Raw genomic sequence first — 19,805 nt, 5'->3', positions numbered from 1 at the left:
GCCATTTCATCCGGATCTTTTAAATACTGGATTTTTGCAAATGTAGTTTTAGCCATTTATTGTAGGAATGCATCTATTTGAAAATAGGTCTTTATTTGTGCAAATGTAAGACAGTTGTTACAGTTTGTCAGTTGGTTGATGGATAATTGGATAATAATTTTTCTAATCTATCTTTTTACAAAGTGTGTCCCTACATACACTGTTTCCGCAAACAACATGGCTGTGAAGAGACATAGAGGAGCTACCAAATTAGCGACTTTGTCACTTATTAAGCAACTTTTCTGACCCCTAACGCAACACTTTTTTATTTGTTTTTAACACAATTAGCGACTTCCCGCTAAGACAACATGAGCTGAATCATTTTCACATTATTTTTCATTTAACAAGAATGGAGCCTAGTGAAAGGGCATTCCGGAGTCCATTGCTCTGAACATTGCCAAAAGATATTGCGCCCATTCATGTGACTTTTGACCCGAGGTGTATGTGCTTCCAATTCGCAAATATTTTTCAGAGGTTTACTGATACTGTTTACTGTTTTATTATCTATAAAGCAAACTATTTATTCATATTACTTTTATAGAAGTTGATGCAAGTTAATGCTCAGAAGACAACTTGCTAGGCAATAAAATACAGGTTCAAAGCTTGTTTGGTGTCAGGAGAAATATATGTAAAACAAATCCCAGAAGGGGACAAAAAAATCTTCATAACTTTTATTTGTACTGTGTACTAACGTTTTTTTCTTGACACAAACAATTATATGGTAAAATGAACGGCAATGTACAGGTTATTTTACTGCCTCGCCTCTTTACTTCTTTATACTAAAGCAAATTTCACTTTCTCTGTGCTAAAATTCACACAGAATGAGACCGCTGCCATGGCAACAGGATAAACACAACCTGTCTAACAAAGCAAGGGCCTATCAGTGTCACACAGAACAATGTGGCTATTGAGGACGCCAGTCTTCAGGTTTCGCTGTCTAAATTCACCATTTGATATAATGTCAATAAGTATCCTATTGCAATGAATTAACCAGTTAGCCTACCAAATGTATTTAAGTAACAAATGAAATTAGGTGGCAAAACAGCAGGGATTAAATTCGATTTACTTAGAATCACTTGATGACACAAACATTTTTCATTGTTTTTCATTGTAAACCCAGTTTGCAGCATGGAGTTGTACATTTTGTCCCGTGCGCAGCGGCAAGAACAATATTTTCATCACATTTAGTGCTGAAAAGATTCATTAATGCCATTTTTTTTTCTCTCTGGATGAAAACGCTTCTTGCCTTGTCCAAGTGACCATGGGTTCAGGATAGCCATCGACTGCACAGGTCAACATGGCAGATTGGCCCACATCTGCTGTGGCGTTCACCTCTGACTGCCATACCCTGATGGTTGGGAGCACTGAGACACACAGATGCATGTTGTAACTTCATTCATGGAAACAGGATGTAAAACACAACCAAGATTAGCCTCAAAAACACAACACTTATTTTAGGCACACATCGTCCCCTTGGCGCACAACTCGGTAGCAGACGCACGTCATTAGCATGAGTGCTTCATGCTACCCAGTTGCTGTGGGCAACTGTTTCTACATTCATGCCTTGAGCGTCTATGGATAAGCATACTCCAAAAAAATACACAAACAGGAAAATCACAATACAGCGGCGAAAGCTCTGCTAACCGTTTACGACGACCTTGATCACCCGTAAATCAATCTCGCCGCGGGTCATCAGGCGTCCCTCACAGGTGTACGAGCCCTCGTCGGTCTTCTTTATGCCGCGGATTTGAAGGTGGTTGTTGCTCAGCACCTTAAAGCGAACTTGATAAGGAAGATAAAAGCATCGTGAGGGATCGTCAAGCCATGCAAAACAGCTGTGATTGACTGGCACGAAACTTGCAAGGTGGCTCAGTGGAACAGAGTAGTTTAAGTGGTGTCTGACATATTAAACCATCATTGATGTCTATCCGTCTGGAATCTCAGCATTATTTAAGTTAATGCAGTGATTCCTAACCACTGTATTGCAGCACATTAGTGTGCCTTGAGGGACCATCTGGTGTGTTATAGTAAATAACCAATGTCTTTTAATTGGTATTATTTTCTATTAAATGTTCATCTAACAAATCCAGTGATGTATAATGACAGGTAGTACAATGAATGGACTTGTGTATTCACCTGTTTCTATTCATACAACAGATTAACAGCTTTGTGTTTAACTGAAAAGGCACAGAATTCACACTGAGTAGGTACATTTGAGTCTAAATAAGGACAAGATCATCATTATATGCTGTATACACTTTAATTTTTTGGGGCTAGTATGGTGTGGAAGATTTTCCAACATAAAATATGTACCTTGGCTCGATAAAGATAGGGAAACTTTTAATGCACAAGCTCAACTGAATGGGAATATTTCTTACAGGGGATTGCCTCGAAAGTCGCATTTTCAGGCAACATTTGCATATGATGTCACTGTGCTAGTGATGGAAATGAGGAAAAATGTGATCATCACCAAAAGCTGAATTTGCACTTATTCCTACACCTAAGAAAGGGTCTGGCTGCTCGGTGAAATATGAGCAGTGCAATTTGTGCAGTAACATACACAAACTGTGTTGCACTTGCTTACTTAAAAATCGTACAGGCTGTTCCTATGCCACACTTAATTAATCCTGACAATTACTATCAACCACCACAAGATGAATCGTTTTACTTAATGTTAGTTGTATGTAGCTGGTTTCCACATTATCTAACTTCTTTATGTTAATATATTACTCAAAATGACTGAAAAACATTGCCTATACCGTTCCTGTTCAGTTTGTGCCTTGAGCTAATGCAGTACATCCCTCTTACATTATTCCCTATAGATGAATCATATTGGAATTATAATTTGGACGTCAACAGAACTGAGGAGCTTATTCATTATTAACACAGCACATAATGTACATATCGCAAATATATCCTTGAAGATAACCAGAGTTTGAGATGAAATGTTGACCTAATAAATTCAATCATGTGTTAATTCAAAACACTGTTACAACCCCCGCGCGAGCTTGTGTTATGATGTGCCCGCGACCACAAAATACAATGTGTGATATTGCTCAGGGTCTTGGGTGAATAACACAGTCAATTGTATTTTCACATTCAAAGGCAAATTAATTCTTACCTTGCTTTCTTCGCAAATAAAAGTGAGTGAAACGGGCAGTCAGGCACCCATTAACAGAACATTTACATTATAATCGTGTGGTTGTACAAGTATTTTGACCAGGCACTCAACTTTCTTTTTTTTTTATCATAACACTCATCATTTCTATATTGCATTCCACTTTAGGCTTCATATTAATAGGCCTTTTATTGTAGGAATAGCTACATTTAAAGAAGGTCGTTTTATGTGTTTGTTTTTAGAAGCTGCTAAAATGGTGTGTAGTTTCTCACCCATTCATGAATGTACAGAAATGTGTGAAGCAGAACACAAATTATTAGACTTTGCATTTGGCTATTCGCTCCCCTGTCATTATACTCTTATTTTCCAGTCACACTGAACCGCTTGATGAAATGTATATTTCATTTCAGGCTTGACATCTATCACCGGTTGGGCTAAAAGCAAATTTGACCAAATCCTCATTTTGCATAATGGAGAGGTGCTTCCATCCATACACCATTCCAATTGTCAAATTAGTGGTTTCAAAATGTCATCGTTAGCTTGATGTTGAATTTCATTTTCATTCTTGTGTCCATTTGATTGCCATCTTACCGTCTTTTTCCATCTGTATTCTTGCTCCTTTGTACTTCCAAAGGATGGTGGGCGGAGGGGAACTGATGACATCACACACGATGACGGCAGTGTCTCCTTCCGTGAACTCCTGCGGCGACGGCGCATTCGTGAAGGTGATTCTCTCTGAAAACAAACAGCCACATAATTAAACTCATTAAGTTTAATTGTTGAGGATTTTGTTGTGAGATGTACTGCATACTGTTTTTATGCAAAAGCATATGCAGATTGTGGGAGAAAATTCTGGATCAATTTTGCAATTTCTCTCAAGCAAAACTACAGACAAAAACAAAATAAAAAAGGAATAAAATTGAGAAATTAAATGCAGCCACCCTTTGTGTAGCCTAGATGCACGCATTTTTGAGCAATCATGTTAAAACACACCATCTTTCCACATCTTTAATACTGCGCACGGATCCCATAATTGTACACTAGGTGCGGTTTTGGTTAATTGTCGAGAATCGTCATTACAGACGTAGTCTCCACATAAGTGAGCTCATATTTAATAACGCACAGGCAACTTGTAGTTGTCTACACTTTAATTAAACTGGGAGCCACTGTTTGTGTTGTACTGTAGAGACTGATGTTTTGGGTAACAACAGTTTTAACTATTAATGTCCATGTGGAAAAAATAGGGGCTATGAATTGAGGTAAAAAGGGGGGGTGTTTTTCTGAAAAATTTGGCATTTATTTGAGGGTGGTGTTAGTTGTTTTTTGTGAATGGCGTTAAGGTAATTTAGAGAAAGTTGTGATGTTCTTCTGTTTTGCCAATCATATTTCTACTCGTAGATCCCCCTTTGTTTAAACACGCCAATGTTAAACTCATTTTATGACTACCGGCTTCTTTAAGGAGGATTTTCTTCACTTACAATTTGTTTGCTCATCTTTCCTCTTCCATGTAATTGAGTCAAGTTTCTCTGGCTGACTATATTTATTGCAGCGGACTTCCATTCTAAACTAACCAACTGATTGATGGGAGTTTGCTGGTGGCACTGAAGCACTTCTGCGACCTAAAACACTTGACCCAGGTCAACTGTTGCAGACTCGCATCGAGCTGTAATCTTATCTGGTGACATGCTGGAGATTAAAAAGATAAAAGTGTGCTTTGTAATAGTCTGTGCCTACAGGTGGAAGTAATAATTGGTTGGAGAAAAGGGGGGTGACATTGTGGTAGGAGGCAGTCGAGCTACGACGTCTGCTTTCCTCATACACGTCTGAGAGGTTTCCTTTAGAAAAAAAGAATATAAATATTTAAGGTCTAAGCATCAAACTATGTAAATAGATTCTCCTATTTGTTATACGCATGGCTGGCCACTTTCTATGTAATCTAAAACAAACTGAAAAAGTTGAAATGCGAGGAAACTCTCGTCTGATGGACATGTGCTGATGCACGGCATTCATGGAAAATAAAAGACATTCATCACAGAAGCTGCAAAACAGACAGCATCATTAAGCAGCCTTCTAATGGTCTTCCGACCATTTATCGAACTGATGAAAAATCTATCGTCTGGCAAAAAAAAGAAGCAAAAGAGTAATGTGTTGCCCTAGAGCAGTCAATAAAATACTACACGTTTAATAAACAGTGTGCTTTTTTTCTGCTTTGAGTTTGAGCTGAAAATACTCACGGAATACTTTGATGTTAACTGTCGACTCTCCCTGCTGATCGCCATTGGTGGCAACGCATTTATACGTGCCGGCGTTGTCCGACACAGCTCGGTACAGCGTGAGGATGGATGACGTCTCGTCGTTTCGGGTCACCGTGATGTCCGCTCTGTTGGGTTCTATCCTTTCGCCGCTCGGCCCAAACCAGTCTATGTGCTTCGCCCCGCCGATAACTGGAAAGCAAGCGGCCAAAATGAAATGAGTCTATCTATAATGTATGTATGTACAAAGTAGTAAAGCAAAGTCAATCAGTTCCCCTGGACCGAATAGTGCTGACGTTACATTCTCTTTTATGCACAGAAGCCTTTGCTTTATTGGCCTCGCAACTCACGCTTCACCAGCGACGGCCGTGTGACTCAGCAATAGAGGCTGAATGATAATTACACAATCTTACAGACTACAATAAGAATTACACATGTTGGGCGTAATTACACTCAATACAGTACGTTGCACTGAATTGTACGTTGGTTTCACCAAGAGCAAACAATACAATATATAGCGATTATCTCGGATGATCCGTTTCCCCCAGTGTCTATGAGGATAGTGTGCAGAGAACAATAACAGCCATTTTATCCTTTGGTTAATGTTTCAAGTGCATTGTCAAAAAGAAGTGTGAATTACAGTGTCTGGACAACTTGTCAAGCTTACCTTCACACATGAAGAATTTGGACTCCCCGAGACTGATTTCACCATGACTGGGTGTGATCTGCACGTCCAGTGACACTAGAGAAGGAGACACAACAACATCCAAAATGAAAAGGAAGAATATAAAAAGAAAAGAAAATGCTGTCATGGAGAGAGGCACATGATTCTTTTTGCACAAAGAGCCTACGAACAATAATCCAAAACTTAACAGTCAAAATTCAAACACCATAAATTCAGAAGTCATCCACTTTTTGGGGAAAAAAATGACTCAAAGGTCTTCACTAAAAATAAATAAGTCAGCACAAATGGGCCAATATTAACAGTGAGTTAATGTGACAATAAAAATAGAAGATAAACAGCATTTTAACTGTGTCTTTAGGCTCACCTCTCAGTAAACAAATGTATGGACATATTTTTCCCATTGCTCTCACTGGGAACATAGATTTACTCTATGTAGTAAAAAAAAATATATCTACAAATAAATAAAAAGAAAAGAGAGAGAGAGAGAGAGATTTGTTTTTGCTGTCTCTTTTTGCCCTTTCAAAGGAAATAATATCCAATTAAGACTCATGGAAGTAGGGATGCAATTGGTAAATGTCTACACTTGATCAATGTCTGGATAGGAAAATACTTTTTCTTTTTTTTTTGTCACAGGGTGAGGTCTGGATTGAAGCCTTTTGCTTCCTAATTAGAACAAAGCTTTACTTGTTTCCCAAGGGGAGCAGTTAGGGTTTCCCGCGGTTGAGAAATGTAACTAAATGGGCCCAAAATCCGGCTCTATATCGCCAGGGTGTCAGGGCGAAAGCGAGGGGAGTTACAAAGGGCAGGAAGTTGTAGAGAAAAGGCAAACTGTCTCAGCCAGTAATGTGGATGGATGCTTAAAATTAAGTTAATTTTGTCCTCTCGTGTTTTGTAGCAAACCTATTAAAACACGCAATCAACGAAAAATTCGCATGCAGACATCACTTAACTGTCCAAACTGGCAAATATAGATTAATTACACCCCACTACTTTTGTTGATCAAAAACATGAGTGAGCGTCACACTTCATAATATCAAAGTGAAGTTGATTAAAGCCGGGCCCACTGTAGTATGCTTGTGAAGTGACAACAGCATGCAAACATATTCAGTCACCTTTGATGTGCAAACTGACCGACAGGGTTTTACGTCTTTTCTTCAACCCTTCTGTTGTCTTTGGATCATTGATCGCACTCCTGACATGTAAATGTCAGCTCCTGTTCAGCACAAACACGCTAATCCGCCCATCTCCGTTTATCTCATAATCAATATTGCTCTCCTGTTTACGTAGATGCTTTCCCAGTTTGGGCGCCTCTGAATTACATGAAACCAAGGCCCTAACACCAAGTGTTTCTCTTAGATCCAAAGCAGATGCAGGGTTCCTTTTTGCTGTATAGTTATGAACCAGACAGTAATTGCTCTCTCGTCTCAAACGTTTAAGAGGCTAAAAAGCTGCGGGAGCGTCAGTCTTGTTAAAGGGCAGACTCGTTCAAAGCGGAGGGGGTGGGGTAGCAAGGGACATAAGCAACTGGAAATTAAATTTGAATATTAACCCCCACCCCCCCCCCCCCCCCCCCCCCACGGAGACCAATCAATTTGAAACCTGAGACGTCACAGCAATGGTTAGTGAGCGTGCCCCGAGGATGAGAGCAGCGTAAATTAAAATGTCAATGTACCATATTTTACACTGACAGACACTAAATAACTCATTGATTCATCACCAGCGGAAGCAATATTCATATCCCATAAGCCATGTTGTGGTGACCAGAACCAGCATTGGCACTGTATAGTTACAGTATGCAATAAATATGTACTGGCCCAGTCGGGTCAGCGTCAGTGAACTTTGGGTGGCAAGGCACAGTCACGTAGCGGCCCTGGGCCAACGGGCCACTGCTAATCTAGAACCCTGTATTAACAAACATGTTCAGTAAGGACATCATACAATTGGAGCATGAACAGTTCATGACTCATTCAGTAAGAGTCACCTTACTGAGCGAAATCGGAACACATGCCCCAAGAGCTTTAGAGGGTGCTGTGTACCACTTAACTGGCAAACATAACCAGAGAATTTTAATTTATTACAAACAGGAGTCCTGTTCTGAATTTGTGTCAGGCTTTTTTCCCCAATTTCTTATGTCTCTATTCTTCTGGGGCTGTGGACACTCGTCACGCTCAGGGACCCAAAATGAACTCAAGTACATGAATGTGACCTAGGTCTGGCAAAACATGCAATCTCCCTGTAGTGAAAGTTGTCTTTTCATTTCAAAATGCCCCAGTCTGGCTGCTTTTAGTCCCAATATTATTACCTATAAGGGAACATTACAAACTCCTAATTCTCTAAATCTTAACCTTATTTTTAGGTTCATGCATCAAAAGGTCCACCACAGTGCGTATAAAATATAAAATGGAGACCTTAGGTGTGATATAACTTCCGGTTTCAATTTATAGCAACCAGGTTACGTATAGTACCAAATAAATTACATCATCAGCAACATGTCGTTTACTGCATCTGAAACATTTTTAAGACCTTTGATTTAAGATGTAAGGATTAAGTGTCATTTGGAAAGCTAATCAAAGGCTTAATTTTGGAAAACCTGATTTAAGGTGGAAGATAATTCAAAAGTCTGTAGACACTCTCTTTCCCGCAAAGGCTAAACAAAGACATTACTGAGTAGAACCAACATTTATCTACTTCAAATTAGTTGGTGGGCTGGTAAAGTCCATTCTGCCCTGATTTGGTGTCTTTTAGTTCAGAAAAAAATAGAAAAATACACAAAATGCATTTGGCTGATCGCTCTATATTCCCATTGTCATAGTGCAATTGACAACCTATCTATCAGGCCATACAGTAAAACGCTTGCAAATAGCCGAACATACTTTAGGGGAACATCTCACGCTGTGCAAGCTAAACCGAAGACGTGTTCATATGCTAGCTGGAGTTACGTCAACATTATGCCATTTCCATGTCAGGATGGAGAGCAAATCACTTTGTCACCATAACAGAACAATGTCACCTCTTCTAAGTGGTCCTAACTGTCTGTATCAACAGAAGTCAGGTTCCCATCCAATTGTTGCGAATTTACTGGAAATGCGCAAAACGGACATGCGACTTATGCCCGTTTCCATCTGTTCTTCTTTTGCGAATATTGAGAGGGGACTCCGCCGCTGTAGGTGGCGGTATACACCATTAAGAGATGTGATCCACCAGTAATTTAAAAGAAGAAGAAGACCAGGAAGCGACTGCGCCGTGTGATGACGTCGTATGAGTTTTGCGTTTGTAATTTTTGAGAAACCGTAGCGTTTCTTTGCGGTTTTCCATCTAAAATTGCATTAATATTTGCTTCTTTAATTAATTCCAAAAATATTTCTGTTTTGTCATCCCCCCAAACATACCTTACTTTATCGTCCACCATTGCTTTGTGACTACAAACGTACGTGTGACGTAATATCCGGTCAAAACGTGCAATATGTATCCGGTCTTGTCAGTGTTGATTCACAAAACCTGTTTCCATAACCAAAATTCGCATTTTCCTTTTTTCGATATGCGTCAAAATCAACCCCCTCCAAGCGTAAAAATGTTTTTTTTGCTAATTTTGGGCCCTTTTTTCGAATTTCTAGTGTTTCCATTCAGTTTTATTTTCGCATTTCTTGAAAATTCGAATAAAAATGGGTGGATGGAAAGAAACCCCACTACAGAAAACAAAGTGCAAGTGTGGGAGCAGCATCAATTTGTGTATTCAGAGCACTGTGAATTTTGTCTGCAGAATAGTCCCAATGTCCTAAATTACATCATAATTGGTTTCTGAATGTGTTTCTGAAAGAAAATCAATGGGCAGCGAGTCAGAGTTAGCTTCAGTTTGTTGTAGTTGCTCGAGATCCCTCACAACACAAAAGGAGCATTTAACTAACATTTGCAATTCATTTGCGGTTTAAAATTTTCTGTCGCTGTTGGCAATGTCATATTTGTATGCAGGACAATTGTGACGACAAAGAAAGACAGCTTGCAGTGTCAATAATTGATGCCTCTGTGGGTAATCATCAACCACTTTTGCTTTCATTGTTAAATTTATGGCTCCACAAAGTAAATATATATTACTTGCGGGGTGCAGACTACTAGCTATTTTATTTTAGTGAGACAAAGCTATGTCACAAAATGTTGTTAAATATATTCATTCGTATGCAAATCACATTGGTGATTCAATTTATGAGACTCGTTCATAATTTCTTCAGCCCAGCCGATGAGGCATTTGGACACGCATTATAATCAAGATCGCGTGTGCTCGCATATGACGGGTAGGAGGTTGTTTCCTGAATTAAAATGGTGTGAGTAGATGCCCTTGAGCAACAGTAATCATTTTTGGTTCTTAAACATCATGTAAAAATTGCCTCTATAGCTTGACTTGAAAACATTTGAATTCAGGTTCCCTACAGGAGTGCACTGACTTTTCCACGGTTTCACTGAAAGTGACTGATAAGAGCAGGGACACAGATACAGTAGTATATAGAGATGGAAATATATGCAGCGCGTGGTCCCTGTCCCCCTTAGAACAACACCTCGGGTGCTGCATCCTTTGCCGTAGTAAGACACCTCAACCAGAGCTGTGACTTATTAGCTATTCACCTGACGTTGAACACACATGAGCTTCGAAGCCCCCACACACTTGACGCTCAGAGTTAAAACGTTTAACTACCACTGAGAAAGCAGTGTCAAGCGCACCTCGCTTAGGTGGGCTTCACTAGTAGGGATGGGACTTTACGATTTAGTATTATCAACTAACTGTATGTACAGTGGGTTCTCAGTTCTGTTGCTATGGCAGAGATACCACTCAAATTTGTACACAAGTTGTAATGCACCCCTAACCTAGTATACCGCAATGGTAAAGTCATCATTTCAGTAAATATTGGTAAGAAAAACATTTCCTAGCTATAAATATACAACAATTAAATCAAAAAACTGTTAGAAAGACGATAATTGTGTGTAGCTTTTGACCGAATGCGTGACAAAGTGCTTTTAGGCTGCTGGTCGGGACCATCGTAAACCGGATCTCATGCAATGCAAACACTTTATAATAATCACTGTATAAACACTATATTGTCATACTATCTTTGCAGCAATATTGTATCACAAGGATACTCTGACATTAATCCACTAGTGGGCAAAGCAAAAAGCAGCACAGTCATGAATTATTTTGGTCGGTTCCACCATGATGTTCAAAATTTTCACCAACACCTCGCATCTACTTTTGAAATTAGTTAATAAAATGAGATAATTTTTCTTTCATGTTTTATGTTCTCTGAAGGGACGCTCACACTTTGAAAAACTATTGATCTAAAGTAAATGGAGATCAAACCTGTCCTTCAGATTATTGCTACACTAGCCACTGCAGCTAAGGATCCTGAGGGGCTTTTTGTTGAATAATTTAGTCCAATTTTTAAAGGGCACTAAGTAAATAAATGGGCACCAATTTCATGTCAAAAATGATCTGACAATGCTCAATTTAGGACAAATTGTTGAATGCAGTCTTAAATTATTCATCTGTGCATGTGTGCTACACTGGGGCATTGCTCTGACAGATTAATAAATGATAGTTTTGTCTGATCAAAAAGTACTTCGAAATATATTGATCTTTTCCTGCTTTATTGTCATGTTAGAGCCTTATTATAATCACTCAGAATATTTTTATGATATTCCCTTCAAAGAAAATACAAATGATACCAAACAGATGGGAGTCTGTGTTGTCACATCTTAACATATTTACTGATTAAGGTTTGGGGATTTTATAGAAAAATGTGGCTTGTGTGGATGTATTCCTTTGCGTCATTTTAGTTGTTCGTGTTCTTCGATAGGTCACAGTTGAGCAAAGACTGAATCAGCAGCGTGTTTGCTGGTTTTAGCCAAATGGTGCACTTTATTCCGATTTTGAAGTGTCAAAACACGATTTAACAATTGGTTCTCCATCATTAACTGGATTCTTAATCATCCTTGGACTGCCTTATCCCAAATATCTTGATTTGTTTTCACTTAGAAATGTCACCAGAATGCAAACATGTAAATGGCAACAAGCAAGTGGTTGCAATTTCATAATTTGCTCATTGCAAGGAGTTAAAACAGTATTTGCTTGCTACTCAAGCCTCTCAACCACAGTTAAACTCACTCACTACCAGTTGCTATGGAAACGTGTTTCTTTCTCTCCCCCCACTTTCCCTTGGTGGTCCGACGTGGTGGTGTGATGGTTCCACTTCCACGCAGGTTGCCCACAACATCATCCAAACAGGCTAAATTCCACCGTCATTTCAGCCCCAGCTTGTGGCTCCCTTATGATTATGGCAATAACCTGGCAGGCTTCATACTTGCATTATTTTGTAACTGCAAGAGAAATCCATTACATGAAGCTCACAGTAAAACCCCAAAGTGTGTTTTTAAAACCTTTCTCGCTGCAAAAGTGGAACCACTGGAGCGGAGCAGGTGACAAACTTCCATTAATTTCCAGCCACTTTGGTTGGGTAATCACCTCAATAGTATTAAGATGAGCAATCAAGCAAATATTGTAAAGTAACAAAGAAACTATTCACATTGAATCTGTGCCAATGTCAGTGGGGATAACATGGTGATTTCAAGTCTTACACAACAGGAAAGTGCTGGAGAGGCAGCAGCAGCAGAGGCTAAGATGCCACTGTTTAAATTATTCAAATTCCTATTGGAAACGATTTGGCTGCCATAATCGTAACATATAATGTATTGTATGCCCTGGCAGCTTGCTACAACTGTACTACATGTGAATAATGTATCATCATGTGTGCACCACAAGGAAGGCTAACATTTAAAAAAGAGCTGAGATCTTTGTGAATAAAGCTCATCGTCCCATAGTTGAAGTAATATTGTTTTTCAGACTGCAAACTAGTTGACAATGAATTGATTAATCAACAATTAATTGCAAACCATCGGCGGCGTCCATAACAATCAATCAAGCAATTAATTAATTATTATTCCCATCCCACCACAGCTAGCTCTAGCCTCTTAGAAAAAAAATCCACTAATACTAAAGATGAAACATCATTAAAATGAACTCTCACTAACAGGACTAAGCTTTCCCGAGCGGCATGCCTCTTTGTCTCTGGCAAAGATGCAACTCTGCGAGCAGCAGTGCACTCCACTTCAGTTGCAGAGCAGAATTTGCCCTTATTCAGGCAATTTAGTGTAAGTGCCCCTCAGCATCTGCCTCAGCTGTGCATCACACAACAAAAGCCCAGGGAGGTGGAAAGCAGAGCGTCTGTGGACCATCATCTTGTGTACTCGTGTAATGACTCAGTGGAAAGATGTTGGAAAAAAGAGCAAGGTAGAATGGATGGACTGCAAAATCAGAAAGCACGATTAATTGTGAACTTTGTGAGCTCATTCCACAAATATCATACTGTAATCGTGGGTTAACATGATGACAACGAACCACGGAGAGAGATTTAACATTTATCCCAGAGTTGCCGATGAACGACGCAACCTGTGCTGTTGTCTGTGCGAGCATTCTGTCACAAAGACTAAAAGTGACATGTATAAGAAGTGAAATGGAAAAACTCTCTCTTGGAAGACTGAATTCTGGGGTCAGCCTAATGTCTTTTTCCCCAAAGAATGGGGAGTCTGTGTGGTCTGAACAATGACTGACATGTTAGCATCTCTGCAAACACAATGAAACACCACAGACAGTTGTTTAAAAAACGCTAATTCTTCCAGGCTAATCATGACGACGGATCCCTCGTGGTTCCCCCGTTACAGCTAGTCACGACACATTCCCATGAAAAGCAAAGCCCACACCACCCTATTTGCAACAAGCGTAATAATGCCAGTTAAATGTTTGGTGGGACAGAATACAACTTTGCCAAGTGAACAGGATTTCATGGATATCTAATAAGTCGTAACAGAGGTGAAAACAGGGGAGGACAAGGGAGGCCAGGAAGGCAGGATGCAAAACAAAGACCACTCAGCCACAAGCTGCCCGAGACAACACAGCGTCCCCAAGCCTGGCACATACACACAGCTTTCTCTGTGTGTCCATTTCCCAGGCAGACAAGCTAGGACGAGCCGAATAAGCCTGCCTGCGACTCCACCAGGAAGAGGAGGATCAATAGGAGGGGAATGCACCATTTAAGATAGAGCCAGACAAGAGCTGGGGAAGCAGGGCGGAGAGACAGAGCATCACTGGAGGACTCATTATGTAGTGTGTGTGGGATGGGCAGCAACTTGTGGAGAGGCAATGCATCAATGCAGTACGAGTGGAGATTTGGGTAGATGGCGCAGTAATTGGACTGAAGTGCTAATGAAAATATAATCTGTCTTGAGCGCGTCTCCATCAAGGTTAGAGCTGGGAACAAGAGTACTCAGAGGATCAGTTCTCCAACTAGGACAATGCTCACTGCAAGCATCTCTTTCCCCTGACTACCAGCCCTATTGCAGCACAGAACTTCAAGTCCTCCATCAGTCAATCACATACTGATGACCCTCCTACAATGTAAACAGGGTCTGGAATTAACACCTGCCAAGAATCAAATGCCAGTGTAATTAGGCTTTTCCTAGAAAATAAACCATGGTCATTGACCTCGACAGTCAAGAGGATAATTATTTACCTCGACAACCAAAATGTAATTATTCACCTCGACAACCAAAAGCCTGCTACCGCTTCTTCAGCGGATGAGTCTGACCTCTAGATTGCAACACACAGGTCTTTGAGTGGATCAAAACAGATAGAGAAAATGACTGTCTACAAGCAGTCAATAAAATCCCTTTCAAAACCTCAATTGTTCTTATTCGTATTTTTAAAAAGCCAAATAAGACCTCTAGGTTATCCCTTTTCTAACCCAAATAGTTGGTCATATAAATGCGTTCGGAATACCTCGTTTGAACGAGGCATTGGTTTGTGGCATGCTCTATCCGCGAGGAATCTTGGTCTTTTGAGTACAGGAAGTACTTGTATGTGCGGTTTCTTACGCGCTACCCACCGGAAATATACAAGCAAAGATAAACAACCCTGGCGAATTTTGGTTGTAGTGCAGCAACACACATTTGGAGCCAGGAGGAAACCTACTATTTGATTAGTGTGGTGAGTGACATGAAAACAACGTCTTATCGATAGTTGAAAATAGAAAAATAAATTGAAAAAAAGTAGAAATGACATCGATTTGCATCAGATGGGGATCAATCACATTACCCTGTATGGGAGTATATCTGTCTACTCACGCATGTACACGCACACAGTAGTATATTCATATGATTGTCTTACAACCAATAGGGAGTCGTCAGTAGCTCCTTGCACACCTCTGTGCACTGCACGACACGTCAAGTCAACTAAACCCTGAATTGAAACTTTGCAATTACCTTGAGAGGATATACTGGTAGAAACCACTCGACCACAGAGAGGTCCTTAAGGGCTTTATGTGTCGTACATATCATAGTGACAATTCTAACATGCTGATGTCGAAAAGATAAAACAATACAAACTAACAAACCTCGGTTTATCTTCTTGGATAATGTGAATTCACGGATGGATCGATTGACACACCCACGGCGCAGGAATCAATAATCAAGTCTTAAATCATAGCCTTTATCTCCCCATCTCTGAAGTGAATGTTTTACAACATAATAGCGCTGAAAATGAGTAAGGTGTTTTTATGGCGCGGTCTCCCTGCAGCCCTGCAGTAATACACAAAGACGCAAATAATAGCAGCAGTAAGGGAGGCAGGAAGCAGATACAAATTCTTACATTAACAGTCTGTCTGCATCGTTAAAACGCGAATTAGAACGGGTATACATTTTAGAGGGTACAAAATGCGAATGGTAGCCAGATGCAACTTTAGATTCTATCCTCTGGTTCACTGAGGCGTAAACAGTACACGCATACTGATACTGAATTCCTCCTCTTTAAATAATCTCTAAGCCAAGGATCTTTAGCTAGCAGACCATGCAATTGCTTCAGTGTTGCTGTCACCTGGATTTACTGTATCCTTTTGATATGGATGTGCAATAAATCTCCCGGCCTCTTGCAGTCCATTTCAAAATAAATCCCTTTGACCAAAGCACAAGAGTAATCTGCTCTGCTAAAATGCTAATTTGTTATATCCTCTTGCAAAATGATACGGTATAAATCCTTGTCCAAGGAGTATAACCTGTCTGTGTGGGACAAACAATCAATGTTAATGTTCTTGTGAAGGGGCAAACAAATACCCCAAAAGAGAAGAGTCTCTGCACCCTTTGGGTTTGAATTTTTTTTTTGGTTCAAAATAGAATTCTTGAGTTTGGTATTGGGTTCTTTTTCTGATAATCAAAATCCTTTAGATTAGATTAATATCGGTTAAAATCTTAATCGTCCTGAATGACTGAAAAATGTAGATTTTATTTTTTGGCCATATCGCTCAGCCATATTTTGAACCATAATAGAATCCCACAAATGAATGATGCCATGGTGGCAACAGGCAAGGTCAGGTTTTATTTCCGCTAATCGATTTAAACTCTGCAAGCATTGCCCAAGTGAACGTCTCAAGATAATTTTGCAGGCAAACACAATTTAAGTGGTAATACATGTAATCATAAATACAGATTACAGAATCATAAGACACATTCTGGTTATTCTTATCTTGAATGAAGTTCAGTGTGAAGCTGTCATCAGATGACATCTGAACGACCCGGGTGAGGGCAACTTAAAACTTTGTGGTTTTACTGAGGCAATTCATTTGTTGTTGTTTTTTCCCAGCATCACATTGCTGCATTTACTGTATGCACAGAGACCTTACTTGTCTAATAGCACATCCCCTTCAACCATGTGACCTTTAGTCTCCTGTCCCTCAGTCTAAAGCTATGTCTTGACTAACATCTCTCCATTCATCCATCCATCACTTCGACAGCAACAGGAGCTCACCGAGACAGAATAAATCCCAAGAGACATTTAGTAAAAAAAAAGAAAAATTGGTAAACCCTGCCTGTGAAATCTCAGGGTTGATGCATAGCAAAAATGCTAGTTAAGTGTTGGAAAATAGCACATAACAGCTTCAATAAGATCATGATTTTTGTTTTGCTTCACTGTTGTCCTTGAATCAATACAGTTACTTGAGGTCTGTCACTAATGTCCCTGTTTAATCCACCAATTTTCCATGACTTGATTTGCATTGACAGGCAAAACAAGTCTATTAGAAGAACAAAATTGTTGCACCTGTATGCTTTATGGATATCATGAGTACATATTCAACATTTTAATTATACAGTTCACGTTTATTTATACAGGTAAAGCAAATGAGAACAGATTCTCATTTGCAATGTCAAACCTGTCTGAGTGAAATAAAAGCAAATACAGCAAACTCTATATTGCAATATGATAAAGTAGCATATTTACATGATACATTCCATCATAGCACATGGTGAATAAGAGGTTCACAACAGGCTAAAAACAGGTGCAGAGACCATGGACAGCATCCCACACTAAACAACGATATTGTGATGAATGAGGTGAGTGTTATTACTAGTTGTAGAGCGTTCCAGAATACATTTAGAAGGTATGAAATAATTCAGATCTATCCATCCTTTTTTATGGGGTGCTTGTCCTCATGAGTCACAGGTGAGGTGGAGCCTATCCAAGCTGCCTTTTTTTATTTTATTTTAGGCAAGGTGCACCCTTGGACTGTTTGCTATACCACCACAGGTGGAAAAAACACAAACGTATAATATAATACAGTAATCCAACTATTTTCAGGGGCTAGCGTCCAAACCCTTAAAAAGGTTTAAACTTAGCTGTACATGATACAAATGGGGGTGTGGCTCCACACTTTACACCAACATAGACTATCCACACCAAGATGAGTTTTATATTAAGGCTTTGGCCTGATCACAATTAACAGTAAATAAGATTTTTTTCAGCAACAATTGGAGCATTTCCCCCCCACACACACACACTCAAACCCCATCCCCCAGCAATAATCTTCGAATAGGTGAATTTGTAAGTCATTAATCACGACTACACGGGGGAACGCTATAATTTACAGATTGACTTGTGCTTCACTGGTTTAACGTGCCACATTACTGCATACTTTTTAATCACGGGAAATACTTATCAGCTTAGAATAACACTTGCAGCTATATGACTACTCATCAGAAGACTTATCATCAAAGCCGTCAATTTATGAGGAAATCTTGTGCTACTTCTTCCTCACGTTTGTCCCAAGTTTGGTGCTTTGCATTCGGTGAGACAGACATACTTGGCTTGGATTGTCTTTACAACTGCTCCTGTGAGAACAACAGATGGCACAGAGGCACCTTACGACACATAAGCTTCCACGCACACATAAACACACGCGTTGTTGGCCAATCAGAGGCGGGACAGTAAAAATAGACACTGGGATTGGGCTAACCACATGAGATTTGAATTCTCTTCATGGGACTTGAGTCTCTCGAGGCATCTGCAACAAAGGAAGGCCATCACCAATAACCTTCAAGATAAGAGCTTTTGATGCAAATGAAAGATGGATATTATTGACATTATTATATAAAAGGGTAGAACGATTTCTCTTTTTTTTTGGATCAATAGCAATTCTAGACGATGCAATCAAGTTCTAAAAACTTGAAGAAGGACTTCCTCCCTGACTCAGCATCTTTTAGTGTCTGAGTATCATAAATAACAGTGACTATGTTTAAATGCAGTCAACATTCAGGTTAAGGTCAGAATTCTGGTTTCTGAAACAATCGAGGTAACACGATTACATGCGTTGCAGACAGAGTTACTCCCGTTTACATGCTCATTTGTGCTCGATTAGAATAGAACAACATAATTACGTAAAAAAACGTAATTTCTGCTTTTAACTTACTATACGTTCAATAAAAGACATTGTAGTTATGTCACTCACCACGTTAAATAAAGTAGTCAGTTTCCTCCTCGCTTCAGAAGTGTGGTTCTTTGCTGCCGGCGTCATGTTTGTTGACATCGGCTTGAGTATTTCCGGTGGGTTACACGCCAGAAGCACGGACTTATATACATGTATTTGCCGAATGTGAATATAGGCACAATCTGTGGCGTTGACGCCATAGAGACAGAAAATGTTGTGAAAACAGAGCGGAGAAATCAATGTATTCAAGGGAGGCTCCTTTAGCGAGTAGGACGGAGCCGCCATACTAGTCGTGACTACATAGACCAAGATTCCATGCGAATCAAATAAGCGAAGAAGAAAGGAAGACGAAGAAGAAAATAGCGAGCATGCGCACAGCGAAAAAGAATACCCCAATCGATCGAGGTATTCTGAATGTGTTCATATGAGCAAGCATCCCGGTTATGAAGGGAGTAACCCAGGGGTCTTTCGGGTTTTTAAAAACTCAAAATAAGAGCATGTTCCACATGTTTACATGACCTTTCAAAATTAGAATATTGGCAATATTCTGGTTTTAAAAGGGTTATTGCCTGCATGTAAACGTAGTCAGTAATAGCTTTTAATGTTTTGACGGTATGCTATAATCTGTCAGAAAAATCACAATTCAATCATTTCCTAAAATCATTCAGCCCTGAATTGCAATATTATCAATCAATCAATCAATCAATCAATCATCCAACAAAAACAGACGTGTTGGGTTGTTCCCTAGTTGTCCAACTCAGCTCGATTCAATCAATATTCCAGGATCATATATTTATCATGGTTCAGGTCTGCAGGAGGACAAATAAACACAATGTCACAACAAGCAGATGTCAAACATC

General features: G+C 39.7%; 1 protein-coding gene across 4 annotated transcripts in view; it reads right to left on the bottom strand.

Moving 5' to 3' along the window:
- ncam1b (neural cell adhesion molecule 1b) overlaps window positions 1-19,805 on the bottom strand; it is a 68,587-nt gene that overhangs the window by 35,668 nt on the left and 13,114 nt on the right. For all 4 annotated transcript variants that reach the window (XM_086081496.1, XM_086081493.1, XM_086081494.1 and 1 more), the window contains exons 2-6: window positions 6,077-6,151; window positions 5,392-5,601; window positions 3,749-3,892; window positions 1,684-1,821; window positions 1,286-1,403 (exon numbers count right to left, since the gene is read on the bottom strand). In XM_086081496.1, coding sequence (XP_085937622.1) covers window positions 1,286-1,403; window positions 1,684-1,821; window positions 3,749-3,892; window positions 5,392-5,601; window positions 6,077-6,151 — 685 coding nt within the window. The remainder of the gene's footprint in view (window positions 1-1,285; window positions 1,404-1,683; window positions 1,822-3,748; window positions 3,893-5,391; window positions 5,602-6,076; window positions 6,152-19,805) is intronic.

The sequence above is a fragment of the Leptonotus elevatus genome, chromosome 7, assembly GCF_054856555.1.
Source record: "Leptonotus elevatus isolate MCC_2025b chromosome 7, RoL_Lele_1.0, whole genome shotgun sequence".
NCBI lineage: Eukaryota > Metazoa > Chordata > Actinopteri > Syngnathiformes > Syngnathidae > Leptonotus > Leptonotus elevatus.
This window is presented reverse-complemented; position numbering and strand designations above follow the sequence as displayed.